The following is a 17,975-nucleotide window of genomic DNA, read 5'->3' as shown; positions in this document are numbered from 1 at the left end:
CAAATTCAAACTTTTTGTGTTATTACGGTTTTCAACTCTGCGTCACTGGGGCAGACCACAGTATTAAAAAGCGTCAACTACTACCAAGCAATTGTAATGGAACATTACTGCGTTTATTTATGATAAATATTAATTGAAAATGGATAAATAGAACTATATATATGTATATGTATTTAGCAATATCAGTTTGCGCACAACATCAATAGTTTCCGGAGCAAGAACTGATTTTGGACGACATTCACGAAATTCGTGTAGTGATCTGCGACCTCGACTGGATTACCATCAATAAACACCGATCCTCGATGAAGCTTCATCACCAAAAACTGAATTAAGTTCATCGATGCACTGTTGCTGAGATAATCCACGCCGAAAGTTGTAAAAAATAATCGGTCGAAAATGGGCGTGATTTTTTTTTTTTTTTGAATATTTTAAGTACTGTACTTAATGTACAAATATCGTTCGAAGTATGGATAACAATGATCAGTAGACCATAATCTGCGGGCACTCTCTGAGCGAGCTTTAAATGTACATATGTACATGTGTTTTACAACAATTATTAAACCGTAGAGTAGGTCAGCCAGTTGCCAGTTGCTTTCTGACTTCCCAGCGAGCAAAACATGCGAGGAAAGTATACGCATACATATATACATATTTATGAAACAAAAACCAACGTTTTTAATTGCCTTTAATATTGTAAAAGTAAAATGTTTGAATGTGACCACCGATGTAAAATCAAAAACTTCAAACTTAACGATAAAGTTATGAGTTTCCCGATTTGCAGTACTAGACTTGCCAAATCCCGAATATAAAAGGCAACCTGCGAAGAGCCGCCACTCAAACTGATCGATCAAAATAAAAACAATTTTTTTAAATACCATTTTATGCACTTGTGAAAGGTATTATAGCACCGGTGTTGCCAAAGTCAATGTACTTCCTTGTTTAAGATATCAAAACTTTTCAGACAACCCGTCTAATTTATGTTTACAGTTTCACAAGAATACGAATGAGCTAATACGGCATATGTTGTTTTTTACCAAGCGACACGCCCCCCTTGTTGACCAAAATATTTATACGTAAGATGCTCAGCGCGTAGACAACATCCAAGAAGCTAATGAAAGATCTGAGAAAATCTATAAATAAAGTACTAAAAGAACACGGAGTACAAACAATAGCGCTGTTCTAACAAGAAGAGGCTTGTCGTACGAATGTGATTTATTCAAATGCAAACCCATACACAAATATATATTCGACGTTAACGAAAAGTTGTCACGTACAACACGTCTCCCTATACGCTATGCCGTCAGCGCCTTGGCACGCTAAACAATTCTCGCGCTCAGCATCAAATGTGCGCGCACTTCGCGTGTCGCCCTCAAATGACAGCGCTCAAATCGCCCCGATGCGCTTTGCAGTGAGATTGCATGTGGTATACCTACCTCGGTCATTTTCATTCTAATGGGCGGAAATTTCGGCAGCTAAGTATGCAGATTTGTATGTGCAGACGAAATTTATTGAATTCGGTCGGATCTGCGCTGCCGTTGATTCTCAAATTTATTTGTTCGACCAGTCGTGGCATGACTGGCGATTACGCAAACCGAAAATTTTCAAAAGTTCCACTCGATCGTCGCGTGTGTTCTGCAATATTATTTGATTAATAACATAAAACGTTTTGTTTATAAAATCGGGAGTCGCCAATCTAACGGAAACTAAAAAGAAGACAGTGAAGATATGACTAATCCTGGAAATTGCGCAGTTTGTGGAGTGGCGGCGTCACAGAAGTGCGGTGGCTGCCGAAATGTGGTCTATTGCGGCAAAGAGCACCAGATCATACATTGGAAGAAGGGGCACAAGGCGGAGTGCAAGTGTTATGAGGTGAACAAAAGTGATTCGGGTTAGAAAGACAATTATTTACACAGAAATGTTTCACTAAAATAGAAACCTTTCAAAACAAAAAATCTTGCAAGTTTGGTTAACATAGCAACATCAGCATATGTACGGGTCTTCTCAATAAGATTGCTTTTGAAAGTCTTTTGCTCTGGTCGCCTGATTAATGGCGGACTTACAATTGAAAGTTCGCTTCGCTTACTTCGTACGCTTCGAAGATCGCTGTTGATACAAAAAACCATTTTTTTTTTACTTGGTTGGAGGCTCAGATGAAAGGCAAGTTCCGCGGAGTGATATGAGATTACGCTAACCACTACGGTAGTCATCACTACTCTCGTTTGAATGGAATCAAATTCGGAATGAGTACTCCTACGGTATAGCCATACAAAACTCGCCTGGGCTTCGCGGGAGCTGGGTGAGCACTGTCAACTACGAGCACACGTGCGAGGCAGCGAGATCCCGCTGGCCCATAGTCATACACAAGAGATTCATTAAACTACTTGCTCCAGCCAGTATCGAACTTTTGGCGGTTTTAATCCGAGACTACCCTTTGGAAAAATATGTAGTGGACAAAAATTTTGATAGAGGCCAGTTGTAAAAGTTGACTAGAAAAAGGCGAGATGGAAATATCTCAATATTTTCTTCTCAATTAGTCTGTTTTTGCTAGATTGAGTTGCTGTTGGATGTCAGACCTTCGAAGAACCGGGTGAGTTGGATATTTGTCGCCTGAACAGATTTGTGATAGGCTCCAAACGCTTGGTGATTCAAGAGGCTTTTCGACCTATGCTTCAAAATTAAAAATGGGAGCTCAGTGATTTCCGTGACAGGAATCATTCCTTGAACCTCGCTATGAGTCTACACCGCTCTGAAATTTCCAAAACATCAAGTTTGAAGACTTTATTTCACATTAGCCCCAACTGAAATTTGGCGATTTTTCGACGCTCTATAATAGTGCAACACCTTAATAGTAAACCCAGCAAACCGTGCTTCCCGTATGCAACAAGAAATTGGCAATAAATTTTGTCCGTAGCAAATATGTAAAGTTTTTTTCAAATTGTTTTAATTTAGATTTTTTGGCACGCAGACAAATTTCGTTGTTGCAAAGGAGGTGATTAACCTAGGGCCAGACAATTTGCAGGTGGTCATTGATGCCGCATGTTGATGCAACATAAAAAGATAATGAGCGAAGCACAGAGAAAATAGATAAAAATAGCGAAGCAACTGAGCATAGAGAAAAAGAAAAAGCTTTGCTGTAAATATTTACCGCAACTTTGTTTACAAACGAAGAAAATGAGGCAACAGGTGTCCGCGAAAAGAATCGCGCGCAATTCAGGGGAAAACGAAAATGCACATGTACATACATACTTACATATTGCTGTTGTACCATATTATAATACAGACATGGTTTTGCAACTATATGTTTTAAGGATATTATCAACTTGTATCATGGAAAGAGATTGGTTTGCAAAGAGAGTAGGTTACGTTGTTATCGCATACTTAATGTTTATTTATTATTTTATTATGATATATGGCAACGGTATGGGCAACATACATACATATGTTTCACAAATGTCATCCATAAAAATATGTTTCAAATATTTAAACTATAACAGACAATACATAAATTTTCGATGAAAGTTGTATCGAAAATACATGAAAACAACAAAAGAACCCCGAATTTCACCGCTAGCGAGTCGGAGCACCTATTGGAACTGGTGGAAATCCCAATCCGATTCCATATGTTTTCACAAAAATAATTTCTTATTTCTTATTATTCTTTTTTTGAGAAATAACTAAAAACTCAAAACAATTCAAAACAAAAATCAGATGTTACTTAAGCCCTGCTTAAGTCTCCCAATTTCAGTACTTTTTGAAGCATAACTTAAATGTATGAACTGTAAAAAGTCATTATTTTTATACTTTCGCAACAATGTCTGCGGAAATGTTGTCTTCCAAGGGAATATTATAGTTTTGTTCACAGAACGGTTGTTTGTAAGTCCTAAAACTAAAAGAGTCAGATATAGGGTTATGTATACCAAAGTGATCAGGGTGACGAGTAGAGTCGAAATCCGGATGTCTGTCTGTCCGTCCGTCTTGTTGAAACTGTCCGTTCGTCTTCGTCCGTGCAAACGATAGCGATCGCCATGTAACGTTGAGTAAAACAGATATCATGATGAAACTACGGTACACGTATTCCACCAGCGTCCCATACCAGAAGGTTAAGTTCGAAGATGGGCAAAATCTTGAACGGCTTCAGTTGCCACGCCCACAAAATGGCGGAAACCGAAAACCTATAAAGTGTCATAACTAAGCCATAAATAAAGATATTGAACAAAATTTGGCACAAAAAGGATCGCCATTAGGGCCCATTCACGCAATTTTTTTGATTGGACTTTCCGAATGGACCACTAAGTTTTTTGTACGGTATCATTTAAATGAAACTATCTATAAAGTATGTCAAACCAAACTCAAATAAAGAGTCGTTTTCTTCAGGCATTTTATACAGTTCAAAAATGGAAGAAATCGGATAATAACCACGCCCACCTCCCATACAAAGGTTATGTTGAAAATCACTAAAAGTGCGTTAACGGACTAACAAAAAAAACGTCAGAAACAGATTTTTACGGAAGAAATTGCAAAGGAAGCTGCACCCAGGCTTTTTTATTTAAAATTGAAAATGGGCGTGGTCACATATGGACCAAAAACCAAATATTTAAACTACTAGACCATTTCAATGAAATTCGGTATATAAATTTTCAACATCCTGATGACATGTACGAAATATGGGGTGAAATCGGTTCAAACCACGCCTTGTTTTCACAATATAACGCTATTTTTATTATTCTTCATCTGATGCAAATTCTGAAATATTCAAAAATATGTAAATGACGTAAAATGAAATCTCGATTATCACTTTATCATGCGAGAGTATAAAATGTTCGGTGACACACGCACTTAGTCCTTCCTTCCTTGTTCTGTTTCATCTTACCCGCAACTTACATAAGATTGGACTGTGAAACCGGGAATAAAACTTTTTCTTTAAATTTAGCGTGAAAACCGATTCATCGAACTATTGTCAGAGACATCGAACCAAATGTCACATCAAAATAATCATTATTGTTTAGTATACGGTTGGCTTTCTGAGGTACATAAATTGCAAGCGGCGTTTTTAACGATGAGCGAAACTATTCAGCAAAGAAGTTCCATTAAATTCTGTGTACGAACTCAATTTCTGGTGCCAAAACGTTGAGAATTTTGGAAAAGGCCTTCGGTGAAAATTGTTTGTCGCGAGCAAGTGATTCTGATTGGTACAAATTATTAAAAGGGGGTCGAGAATGCGTTGCCGATGAGCCACGTTCATGACGGCCATTAACATCAACTGATGATTAACACGCCAATAAAATAAAGGAATTGGTGCTTGAGAACGAAAATTAACAGTCAAAGATCTTACTGGCATCGTTGGAATATCGGAAAGATCATTGGAAATCATTTTAAAAGATCATTTGGGCCTAAGAAAAGTGAAAGGACGATTGCTTCTAAAATTACTAGACTTTTTAGAAAACCAGCGTGGCGTTAACGTCTGTGAAACAATGCTATTCCTCTACCAGGATGTCATGAAGGGTATTATTACTGGCGATGAGTCTTAGATCTATGCTTTGCCGAAGCAAAAAACAACCACGTCAAAGTATGTCAAAAATCATGGTTATGTTGACAGTTCTTCCGACCGGCCAAACTGTCAACAAGTTATGCGTCGTTTGGGCGAACTTATTCGTAAAAAGAGGTCGGAATTATTGGCCCATCGCATAGTGCATTGATTCTTTGGGAGTTTCTCGCCAAGTCTTCAACCAATATCGTGCCGCAACCTCCGTATTTGGGTGATTTAACTCTGTGTGACTTTTGGCCATTCAGCAAACTTAAACGACCGCTCCAAGGTAACCGTTCTGAGTCAATTTAAGACATTAAACGTGAATAGCTACGCGCATTGAAGACTATACTGGAAATTGACTTTAACAAATCTTTCGAGAATTCGAAAAAAAGTTTGCCCAAGTGTACTGGGGCAAGAGGGATTACTTTGAAGGGGACGACACAGAATTAAAGAATTTCAAAGTTATGAACAAAATTTTACCACTTTTCGCTCATAGTAGTATGTATAAAAGTAATCCAACAGGCTCAAAGGGCCTTTGATAACTAGATAACAAAGTTGGAAAGAAAAAGTAATAATCACTTTTTTAGACTTCTTAGCTAAATGGTGACCTATGATTTGATTATACCTCTCATATCATAGGTCACCATTTAGCTAAGAAGTCTAAAAAAGTGATTTTTACTGTTTTCTGAATTGTTTCTTTTTTCTGACAAATATCAGAGACTACACTGGGTAGTCATGAATGGTGACCTAGACGACCGGAGCGAATTCTAAGCTGTAGTAGGGTTTCTCCAGTTAGAATAAATTTTAGAGATTATGATGCTTTTTTGTACCGATTTGTGAATCCTTTTTTTATGAATCCTTTAAAAACCTTCTCGAGAAATTTAGAATAAAGAATAATAATAACGCCGCAATTCATTTTATTTTTTAGATCGCCACAAACGATATTCTGGGTCGTCATTTACGGGCCACGCGTGACATTAAAAAAGGTGAGATTTTCTTACGTGAGAAGCCTTTCATCTATGGACCCAAGGTGGCTAGTGCGCCCACATGTTTGGGTTGTCACCGCTCATTGCCTAATCCAGTACCGCCACAAAAGAATTTCTACAAATGCAGCCGCTGCTCATGGCCCTTGTGCGGACCGCAGTGTGAAAATTCCTCCCATCACATTGACGAATGCGAGCTGATGTCGGCGCGCAAATTCAAGGCCAAGATCGATTTCGATCCTACTAAAGAAGGGACAGGTAAAAAGGAGTCTGCCTACTGTGTCATTCTACCGCTGCGTTGTATTTTGCTGCGCAATAAAAATCCCGAAGCCTTCGCGCGATTCGCCCAGCTGGAAGATCATCTCAACGAGCGCATGAATACGCCGCTCTATAGGATACTCAGCGCGAATTTGTTAACGTTTATCAAGACGATCATGGGTTTCAGCGAGTGGAGTGATGACGAGGTCTTACGTGTCGCCGCGCGCTTGGACACTAACACTTTTGAGGTGCGTCAAGCGGCAGCAGGGCAGAAACTGCGCGCGATCTATACAAACGCGGCGATGATCTCGCACGATTGTGTTTCGAATGCGCGCCACACCTTCGACGATCAAATGCAGATTCTTTTCATAGCGAAGCAGAAGATCGCGAAGGGCGAAATTATTGCGACCTCCTATACGCAACCGCTAAAGTCTACGCTCATGCGTCGGCAACATCTCTCGCAGGCGAAGTGTTTCGAGTGCACTTGTGCGCGCTGCAAGGACCCCGAAGAGTTGGGCACATTCGCGGGCGCCATCTTATGCAGTCGATGCAAAGTCGGCAAGGTTAGTTGTAGTTTTAAATTGTCAATCCAGCGAATTACATATAAATATTCATTGCAGATAATATCCACCGACCCGCTGGACAATGGCGCTTTGTGGAAGTGTCAGCTCTGCCCACACGAAATACCTGCCAAACAGATTAATTGGGGCAACGGCGCCATGCTGAAGGAGATCGAATCATTAAACAAAATGTCACCACGCGCCTTTGAAGAGTTCCTACACCGTTATCGCGACACATTGCACGAGAAAAATACGCATGTGTTGCAAGTCAAATACGCACTCACTCAACTGTACGGAAATGCGCCCGGATTCCAAATGCACGGTTAGTCCATTTCACTGTTGAACTTGTTAAATAAACTCACCTCATAAACTCTATCCTTAGAAATGAATGATGCGGCTGTAAAGCGAAAAGTTGAACTATGCCAGGAGCTCCTGGAAGTGGCGGAAATACTCGACGGTGGTTGGAGCATATTCCGCGGTAACCTCTTGCTCGATCTGCAGGAAGCGTTAGTGGTGCAAGCAAAACGCGAATTTGAGAGAGGCTTGCTGACCAAAGCAAATGTTCAAGAAAAGCTCACCGAAGCAATGGAGCTACTGAAAGAAGCTGTAGAAATTATGAGATTGGAACCCGATATGCAAGAGGCGCTAAAGGAACGCACGCAACAGTTAGCTAAAGAGCTAGAACTTGATTAAATGAATATAAAAAATATTCGGTTTTGAAAGTAATTTATTAATTTTTAGTAAAGAGTTTTAGTAAAAAACTCACTGGTAGTGAAGCTGTAAATATTTGGTTGCGGTAGAAAGGGACCCTTACAAAGTATAATAATATTACTGAAAAAATTGGTTTACAACGGTAAACGATAAGATAATTTTAGTCGTAAATACATAGCTCTCAGAGTCATACCTTCGATAAACGGACTTTTTCACGGAAGGCTTTCACGGCTAATATCTGTGATTTATCAACAGATCCTTACAGTCATAATTTTAAGAATATATCGAGGTTTATTTTTAAAGTTATGATAAAGGAAAGAGTAATCAAGTCTTCTAGTGAAAAGCATTCAGGAAAAAACAAGATTGAAAGCAATTCTCGAGGTCGTCTGTTTATATGATGATTTATTCTTCCAAAGCCATGCGCTACGGATGCTGCTGAAACCCAAACAAGTGCAGATTTGTACAATTCTGAATACAGATGCATCTAATGAGAGAGATGAATAAGTAGTATAGGTTGTGAAAGTGTAGAAAAGAACTTGGCTTCATCAGATTCTGAGAGCAGTGAGGAAGGATCGCCTGTTGATAGATCTTTCTTCTTTGTAAATTGCAAAACCTTTTCAACATTTTAATATAAATATAACGGTACTTACGTTCGGATATTATTGCCCATAGAAATTCACACCTAGAGGGCGCCCTACTTCATGAATGCGTTTTGTTCCCGTTAGATGGTACTGCCGTTTAGTGACAGACAACAGCTGTTGATGACAGTTCGCAAAAGAGATGAGTGTTCAGCAAACGTTTACAAAGCATAAATAATTACAAAATCGGTTTGATAGTTTTCCTCTAAAACTACATATATTAGTGTATATATAAATCTATATAAGTCGAAACTGTAAGTTAAAGATAATGTCGAATATAACAGCAGCGGTAATCGCGAATCGCAACAAGAAACATTTTCTTGGCGTGCCGGCTCCGCTTGGCTACGTCGCTGGTGTTGGCAGAGGGTAAGTTGATTTAAAAACAATTAATTCCAAACAATTATGAAATTTTATTCCTTTCTTTCTATTTTAAAAGTGCTACTGGTTTCACCACACGTTCTGACATTGGTCCTGCTCGCGATGCTAACGATGTCTCAGATGATCGACACGCACCACCGGCTGCAAAACGTAAAAAGAAAGAAGAAGAGGAGGAGGAAGATGAAGACTTGAACGATTCCAATTACGATGAATTTAGCGGCTATAGTGGTTCGTTGTTCTCCAAAGATCCGTACGACAAAGATGATGAAGAGGCCGATCAAATATACGACTCAATAGATAAACGTATGGACGAGAAGCGTAAAGAATATAGAGACCGACGTATGCGCGAAGATTTAGAGCGTTATCGTCAAGAGAGGTAAGTAAGAATTCGTTTTTTTAGTGAAATTTGTTTCACTAATGTAAATTATTTTTCAGGCCAAAAATTCAACAACAGTTTTCGGATTTGAAACGTTCTTTAGCTAATGTCACCGCTGAAGAGTGGTCAACCATACCCGAAGTGGGCGATAGTCGTAATCGCAAACAGCGCAATCCACGTGCAGAAAAGTTTACGCCACTTCCGGATAGTGTGCTATCACGTAATCTCGGCGGCGAAGCACAGTCGACAATCGATCCCTCCTCAGGCTTAGCATCGATGGTACCTGGTGTAGCCACACCCGGTATGCTTACTCCAACCGGTGATTTAGATTTACGGAAGATCGGTCAGGCACGTAATACGTTAATGAATGTTAAGCTGTCACAAGTGTCAGACTCTGTGACGGGACAAACTGTTGTCGACCCCAAAGGTTATCTTACTGACTTGCAGAGTATGATACCAACTTACGGTGGCGACATAAATGACATCAAGAAAGCACGTTTGCTGCTGAAAAGTGTGCGCGAAACCAATCCCAATCATCCTCCCGCTTGGATAGCCTCGGCTCGTTTAGAAGAAGTCACTGGTAAAGTGCAAATGGCCAGAAATCTGATTATGCGTGGCTGTGAAATTAATCCACAATCAGAAGATTTATGGTTGGAAGCAGCACGTTTGCAGCCACCAGACACGGCTAAAGCGGTAATTGCACAAGCTGCACGACACATTCCTACCTCGGTGCGAATTTGGATCAAAGCTGCCGATTTGGAAACCGAGACAAAAGCAAAAAGGCGCGTTTTTCGCAAAGCACTTGAACATATTCCCAACTCGGTACGTCTTTGGAAGGCCGCTGTAGAGTTGGAAAATCCCGATGATGCGCGTATTCTTTTGTCACGTGCTGTGGAATGTTGCAACACCAGCGTGGAGCTGTGGTTAGCCTTGGCACGTTTAGAAACCTACGAAAATGCCCGTAAAGTATTGAACAAAGCACGTGAAAATATACCAACCGATCGACAAATCTGGACTACGGCCGCTAAACTTGAGGAAGCTAACGGTAATATACACATGGTTGAGAAAATCATCGACCGTTCCTTGGCTTCGCTTGCCGCTAATGGCGTTGAGATCAACCGTGAACATTGGTTCCAGGAAGCCATTGAGGCGGAAAAGTCTGGTGCTGTGCACTGTTGCCAGGCCATCGTAAAAGCTGTTATTGGTATAGGCGTTGAGGAGGAGGATCGTAAGCAAACTTGGATTGACGACGCTGAATTTGTAAGTATCAATAGTTTTACAAGCAACTTGCCGAGCATAACCTATTTGCTTTTCTCTCTTTATATACAGTGTGCGAAGGAAAATGCTTTCGAGTGTGCTCGCGCTGTCTACGCGCATGCTCTACAAGTGTTTCCCTCAAAGAAGAGTATTTGGTTACGCGCTGCTTACTTCGAGAAGAATCATGGCACCCGCGAATCGTTGGAGGCTTTGCTTCAGCGCGCCGTGGCTCACTGTCCAAAATCGGAGGTACTTTGGTTAATGGGTGCCAAATCCAAGTGGCTTGCTGGAGATGTACCAGCGGCTCGACGCATATTGTCTCTAGCTTTTCAAGCAAATCCGAATTCCGAAGACATTTGGTTGGCTGCTGTCAAATTGGAGTCGGAGAATGAGGAATACGAACGTGCACGACGTCTGTTAGCTAAGGCGCGGTCATCAGCACCAACTCCGCGTGTTATGATGAAATCTGCCCGCTTGGAATGGGCTCTAGATAATTTGGAAGATGCTTTGCGTTTACTTGATGAAGCCGTAAAGGTATTCCCCGACTTTCCGAAGCTATGGATGATGAAAGGACAAATCGAAGAACAACAGAATCATTTGGATGAAGCTGCGGAGACTTACAATCAAGGCATTAAAAAATGTCCAACATCCATACCGCTATGGGTGCTATCGGCTACACTAGAAGAACGAAAGGGCACGCTAACCAAAGCGCGTTCAATATTAGAACGAGGCCGCTTACGTAACCCTAAGACTGCAGCACTGTGGTTAGAAGCAATACGTATTGAACTTCGCGCCGGTCTCAATGAAATCGCGAGCACAATGATGGCTCGTGCTCTGCAGGAATGTCCAAATGCGGGAGAATTGTGGGCGGAAGCAATTTTTATGGAATCCAAGCCGCAGCGAAAGACGAAATCGGTCGATGCACTCAAAAAATGCGAACACGATCCACATGTGCTATTGGCTGTCTCAAAGTTGTTCTGGTCGGAACATAAATTTACGAAGTGCCGTGACTGGTTTAACCGTACGGTAAGTTATGGAACCATTTTAGATAATAATTTCAATATTTAAATTTTTGTTCTCTTTCTTTTAAGGTTAAAATCGATCCCGATCTTGGTGATGCCTGGGCGTACTTCTACAAGTTTGAACTACTGCATGGCACGGAAGAGCAACAGAAAGAGGTGTTGGAGCGCTGCATAGCTGCAGAACCGAAACATGGTGAGGCCTGGTGTCGGGTTAGCAAACACATTAAGAATTGGTGCTTCAAGACACCAGAAGTGCTGAATGCTGTTGTCAAACAATTATCTATACCGGTGTAAACGTTCTCCCTTTTCAATATAGAGTATGCTAGAACTAGAACTACTACAATATACATTAAACGTTCACAATATAAATTCATTTTATTCGAGTTCTCAATGGTTTATCTAATCCGAAGTATGGTATGAAGGGTTTGATATATTAAAATCTATTGGCCACTACATCCACTACAGCTTCACGCAAAGTCTTAAGCTTTTTAACTTTTTCGACTAATTTATCTGCTTCTACACAGTTTTCGGGCATACGTGCGTGTTGCTCGAAGTTCCGCTTTGCCTCTCGCAAACGCTTGTGCAGTTCTTTTGGTTCCAGCAATGTTCGTCCGGATAATTCGAAGTCATTGGACAGGGCAGCTGACAGTAGTGCAGCATTTTCTTTTGTAAACTTGAAATCGTAACCGGTACCCTGACGCTCATAAGGACAACGCAACAGTAGGGTGTGAGTTGGCTCGTCTGCTGGCTTCGTTAAATCGAATTCTTTATTCCCATCGAATTCTGTGTCGGTGGCGGGAAATTCTTTCAACTATTCAAATAAATATAAATATATACATACATATATAAAATACCATATAGTCTAAAAATTTGGTGTTCTACTTACCAGCTGGCGCAACTGATGCGGTTGTTTGATCAATAAAAAATCGTCGCCTTCTTTTGGTAATCGATTAAAGCCAATCCGTCGATCGGCGGACATGCGTGTATAGCCAGTGGGTATCCGTTCGTATTCTGGATGTAAATCCAATAATTTCAACATTTGTTTTTGTATTGGCGTCAATTCGTAAGTATTGATATTCGGTAAAACTTTTCGTTGGAAATGATCATACAGTTGTTCTATGGTATATTCACTGAATTCTTCGGTGTTATATAAATGCGTTGCATGGAACTCGTTCCAGGTCTCCTCGCGCTCCACAAAAAGCAACCTACTACCGGTGGTTACGTACTGGATTAACGCTTTATCGATATCGTCAGTGTTTCCATTTATGTCGAATGATTTATTTATATTGCTTTCGGGCGAAACTTCACCGTGCAGATTACGCAGTTCCACGTCCAAAGGATCCATTTCAATTCGCTCAAAGAAAAATCGTCTTCCTGTTTTAGAACGCGTCTAACCGCCGAAATCTGCATTGTCACCTGTAGTATTTCCTTCCATATTGGAGGTGCAGTGTCGCATTTTACCGGCAAATAATATCCGCCAACTGCGCGAAGTAGAGTGGCCAATTAAAAAACCACTGTTATAATTTTTTAAATATTTATCTGTCAACAATATACATAAATATTACACCAAAGGTATAGAGAATATTTGGTAAATAAAGTGTACGAATTTAAAAATTAAACTATTGTTATTAATGTTAAATAATTAATTCATAAAATATGTATTATCTGATTTCAGTATCAATGTTTTTTTGTATTAAAATCGATAACCCTCTTTAGTGGGAATTTTCGAAAAGTATTTAAACAGGCTTACTGACAGCTGAGTTAGCGGATTTTAGGGTAAAAATTAAGAAGCAAACACCCAAAATAATTTCTAATTGTACCAAATTAATTAAAAAATATTCTGCAAAAGATTGTGGTCCAACCGTATTGGCCGGGCTGGTAGTGGCATTTCACTCCGGTACGCTATCCCACTACTGCCTACCACGGGAACTCTTGGCTGCTGGTTTTCACCCCTGGCCCGGTTCATCCCTCCTTAGCCAACCTGAATGCCAAGGACTCCTCCATGGCACCCATATTGATGGCAAGCTTAGTGCGGACGTTCCGTCAACATGAACTGGTCCACCACACAGAACTCCCGGCCTCAGGCCATTCCACAACCCGACCTCACAGAAGCGTGATTACAGAAGATGCCAACCTTCCAGTCATCATAACGGCACTTTTATTGCCTACATATGCTGAATGAATGTCTGAAACGCCTGGTGTGCACGGTAGGTGGCGCTCTCCAAGCGATTGTACTTCCGAGCAAAGCGATGATTACAATTTTAAATATTAAAGCTTACACTAACAATTCAAAACAGTTTGGTTGAATATTCACAAAAATATTTAAGTGAAGTGGTTAAGTTTTTAGGAATATTTTACTGCTTTAATACGTTGGAAGATGCACCGAAATTGCTTTGCGACATCTACTGTCAACTTTTACTAACAAAGAAGCTCGGCAGTGTTGCTCGATTAAATTTTTTACCCCTGACATAATGCTACTGAATTAAGTGGATCAAAGTTCCGTGGTTCGATTCCCAGCTCAGTTATGTTTAATTTTAGCTCTCAAGAATAGTATACTTTAATAACTTAATAAATTTATTATATAATTAATTTTTTTTTTATAAAAAAAATAGCTACGCAAAATTTTAAAAATAATTTTAGCCACATCGTAAAAAAATGTACTGAGTTCGAATCCAGAAGCGATATATTTTCTATTTATTTATAAATTTTTTTTCTTAAAACGTGGAAATAATATAACATAATTTTATTTTGTAATTATTTTAGAAATTTATTCATTTGACTTTAGTCACTCGCTGTAGCAACTCTCTTGGGTGGCAGCGATAAGTTACTTCAACTAATGCGCTCTGCATGTTAAGTGGGTAGGTAGATAAATGTAACAACAAAAATAATGTACAAGTTGGTTATTTCGCTACTGATACTAATATTTCGACTGGAAGGTTGGCATCTTCTGTAATCACGCTTCTGTGAGGTCGGGTTGTGGAATGGCCTGAGGCCGGGAGTTCTGTGTGGTGGACCAGTTCATGTTGACGGAACGTCCGCACTAAGCTTGCCATCAATATGGGTGCCATGGAGGAGTCCTTGGCATTCAGGTTGGCTAAGGAGGGATGAACCGGGCCAGGGGTGAAAACCAGCAGCCAAGAGTTCCCGTGGTAGGCAGTAGTGGGATAGCGTACCGGAGTGAAATGCCACTACCAGCCCGGCCAATATGGTTGGACCACAATCTTTTTGCACTAATTTTTCATGATTTATTTTAAAAATTAAATAAAATAACAACGAAATATTAATCGGCCGAATTAATAAAACTTGGAAGGTAAAAAATTAAATAAGATAAAAAATATTAAAACTTAAATTTTTAGAAAATGTTTTGAAAATGTATTTAAAAAATATATTTATTGGTTTGAAGTGAGAAAATAAATGCGATAGAGACTTCAAGTAAATTGGTTTGAGAAGGATTTCTATAGAGTACAGTTTTAAAGGCCTATCGCAAATCGGTTAACAATATTGATACCCATAAGTAAAAAAATATGTTGATGCATAAATTATCTAAAAATCACAAAAGGGTTAGCGGTAGGCAGAACTTTCAAATAAAAGGTTTTTTTTTGCATTTTCTTAAGGTACAATATTCCCAGAAAAAATATTTTTCGAGTTATTTGAAAATTAACAATGTGGATCGTTCGAGAGATGGTAGTTAGCAGCTGTTGTAAGCGACCGGTTCAACGCGTTGAGAGTTTGCTAACATATTTATACTTACGATTACATACCTCTATAAATCAGAAGAAATACATTTTGTTGCTCTTGATATGCTGGCAAATTTTGATATTTTCAGATCACCAGATTACAAATTTCTTCATGAAAGTATTGAATTTGCTCTTATTTTTATGATTAATATATATATTTAATTTTATCATTAGTCGGCCTGTTAGCAATAAAATTTATTTTCCCAGTCATGATGAAGGTTCTGCTCACTTTTTTCAAGCATACAAACATCATTTGATTTCCACTCAAGCTCCGTACCGAAAATGTGCGAAAAATCCCGAGTCCACAAAATGTCCTGTTTTACTCAATGAAAATCTCCCTTTCATTTGAAAATTAATATCCATGGACTATTCAGACAAAATAATGTCACCAAATACACAGATATCAGAAAAGTCTATCAAGGGATGTGAATAAGAGGGTGAAGCATCTACATCAAAATTATTTTCTAAAAATAAACGCGGAGAAATTCCGAACTCAGGAATAACAAAAAATTTGTCAAATTATGGATTGTTTTAGTGACATTTGTAGAACTTAATATGAAAAGCTTGAAAGATGGAATATTTGATTCAGCAATTTTTGAAAGATATTATAAAAGTTATGACTGTTCTGGAAAGCGAATCGTGGAAAGGTTCAACAAAATTATGAAAAATTTTGAAAAATAGGCTGACTAACTCAAAAATCAGAAGGAAAAGTTATGTCAAATTTGCTAAGAGATCTGTGGGGTATTTCTATTCTAGAAGCATGAATTTCAGGTAATTTTTAAAGTGTCGTAAAAAAAAGGCAATTCATATTTTTACTATCCATTTTTTATGATGTTTTTATTGATATCTTAAGAATACAGAAAAAAAATTTTACAAAAAACATTAAAAATTAAAATAATTAGAGGGGGGCGGGGGGTTGTAGAGACAGGTGTAAAAAAAAGTCGTGCATCCTAGTGACATTGATCCTGACTCTTCTGGTGGTCTGAAAAAAAAAAACAAAAGAAATTCTTCAGGGAACACGAAAAAAAAAAAATGGAAAATGACGACTGCCTGAAAATAAAAATCATTTTTTACGTTTTTTTTTTAAATTCCTGAATTTTTTTAAAACATTTAAAACAAAAATTTTGACACGATGCTGGTAGGAACGATAAAAGATTATATAAAGAAGGCCCACACAAAATTTCAAGTAAATCGGTTGTATAGAACTTGAGATAATGCCGGTACCGTGTGGAAAAAAGTAGTTTCAAGAAAAACGCGTTTAAAAAATTCGATACGGCCGAACCGGGCTAGGTACTGCGTCACTAAAGTAACTGTAGCTCTTAAAATAATTTTAATTTTTAAAAATCCTTTGGAGGATATGTTCTTAAGGGTCTAAACTTTAAATATATGAAAAGATCAAATTTTTTAAAATTCTAGAGTAGAATACCCCCTTGAGTTGTTATTTTAGTAAATAGCTACAACAAAAAAAGTCCTACGTGTTAAGAAATTTTTACTATCATTTTCGGGTTTAGCAAACCAAAATTAGCAAGAAACAGCATCTAATACACCGTCAATGCCTGCAATACACCTGCGCATCTTGAGAGTAAATTACAGACTTCTTCATAAATTGGCTTGATAGTTTCTAAAACATCAGGAGGTACGGGGAATAGCGTTTGTTGCCCTAGATATTAGATCGATTTTAGATATATTTGTATCTAATATACCCCTCACAGGTGCATTTATTTAGTAACTATGTGTCCAGTTTGTATGGAAGCTATATGCTATAGTAATCCGATCTGAACAATTTCTTCGGATATTACATTATTTCTATGAACAATAACTCATACCAAATTTCGTGAAGATACATATATCGTCAAATGAGGAAGTTTCCCATGCAAGCATTTGATTCCGATCATTCTTGAAGAGAAAATGACGTTTACAAAATTTCAAAACGCATTAAAAACTGAGGGACTAGTTCGTATATATACAGACGGACAGACAGACGGACATGGCTAAATCGACTCTGCTCAACATACTGATCATTTATATATATATTTTATAGGGTCTCCGACGCTTTCTTCTGGGTGTTACAAACTTCGTGGCAAACTTAGTATACCCTGTTCAGGGTATAAAAATAGAGATGAGAAGGAACAAACAGAGGGTCAAATGTGAAAAACATATATTTTATTATAATAAAACACCTTTTATGAGCGTTTCTTTTTTAAGAACTAGCAGTAATATTTCATCACTCTCTATTCTTCGAAATATCAAAATTATCCAAAAACTCATCCAGGTAATTACGGAGAAAGTCTTGACTCAAAAATGCTACTTGACCCTGATGGATTTTTAGCACTCAGAATTTACTGTTCTGCGTTGTTCTGTGCTTCGGTTCATCTTAAAACATACTATCGACTGCTGTTTACTTGCGCAAATCTGCGATTAATCAACTCTCACGTGTTTCGAAGTACCGCCATCGTATTTTGCTAACGTTTCTCTCGGGCAATTGACAGAAGACTTTTTTTCTCTATTATCCAGTTAAAAAAGGTCCA

The 17,975-nt window shown here is 38.8% G+C and overlaps 3 protein-coding genes across 3 annotated transcripts; 2 read left to right on the top strand and 1 right to left on the bottom strand.

Moving 5' to 3' along the window:
* Positions 1–1,428: 1,428 nt before the first annotated feature.
* Positions 1,429–8,242, top strand: LOC126762316 (SET domain-containing protein SmydA-8). Its single transcript, XM_050479009.1, has 4 exons — positions 1,429–1,869; positions 6,456–7,331; positions 7,389–7,650; positions 7,711–8,242. The coding sequence occupies exons 1-4, from the start codon at positions 1,726–1,728 to the stop codon at positions 8,019–8,021; spliced, it is 1,593 nt and encodes a 530-aa protein (XP_050334966.1). The 5' UTR covers positions 1,429–1,725; the 3' UTR covers positions 8,022–8,242.
* Positions 8,243–8,806: 564 nt separating this feature from the next.
* On the top strand, positions 8,807–12,093 carry LOC126762281 (pre-mRNA-processing factor 6). The gene is made up of 5 exons (XM_050478936.1): positions 8,807–9,043; positions 9,114–9,431; positions 9,491–10,691; positions 10,761–11,714; positions 11,780–12,093. The coding sequence occupies exons 1-5, from the start codon at positions 8,946–8,948 to the stop codon at positions 12,002–12,004; spliced, it is 2,796 nt and encodes a 931-aa protein (XP_050334893.1). The 5' UTR covers positions 8,807–8,945; the 3' UTR covers positions 12,005–12,093.
* A 27-nt stretch (positions 12,094–12,120) lies between these two features.
* LOC126762389 (uncharacterized) lies at positions 12,121–13,211 on the bottom strand. Its single transcript, XM_050479115.1, has 2 exons — positions 12,597–13,211; positions 12,121–12,521 (listed from the first exon to the last, which is right to left on the bottom strand). The coding sequence occupies exons 1-2, from the start codon at positions 13,053–13,055 to the stop codon at positions 12,144–12,146; spliced, it is 837 nt and encodes a 278-aa protein (XP_050335072.1). The 5' UTR covers positions 13,056–13,211; the 3' UTR covers positions 12,121–12,143.
* Between the last annotated feature and the right edge of the window lie 4,764 nt (positions 13,212–17,975).

This window comes from Bactrocera neohumeralis, chromosome 6 (genome assembly GCF_024586455.1).
Source record: "Bactrocera neohumeralis isolate Rockhampton chromosome 6, APGP_CSIRO_Bneo_wtdbg2-racon-allhic-juicebox.fasta_v2, whole genome shotgun sequence".
Classification (NCBI taxonomy): domain Eukaryota; kingdom Metazoa; phylum Arthropoda; class Insecta; order Diptera; family Tephritidae; genus Bactrocera; species Bactrocera neohumeralis.
This window is presented reverse-complemented; position numbering and strand designations above follow the sequence as displayed.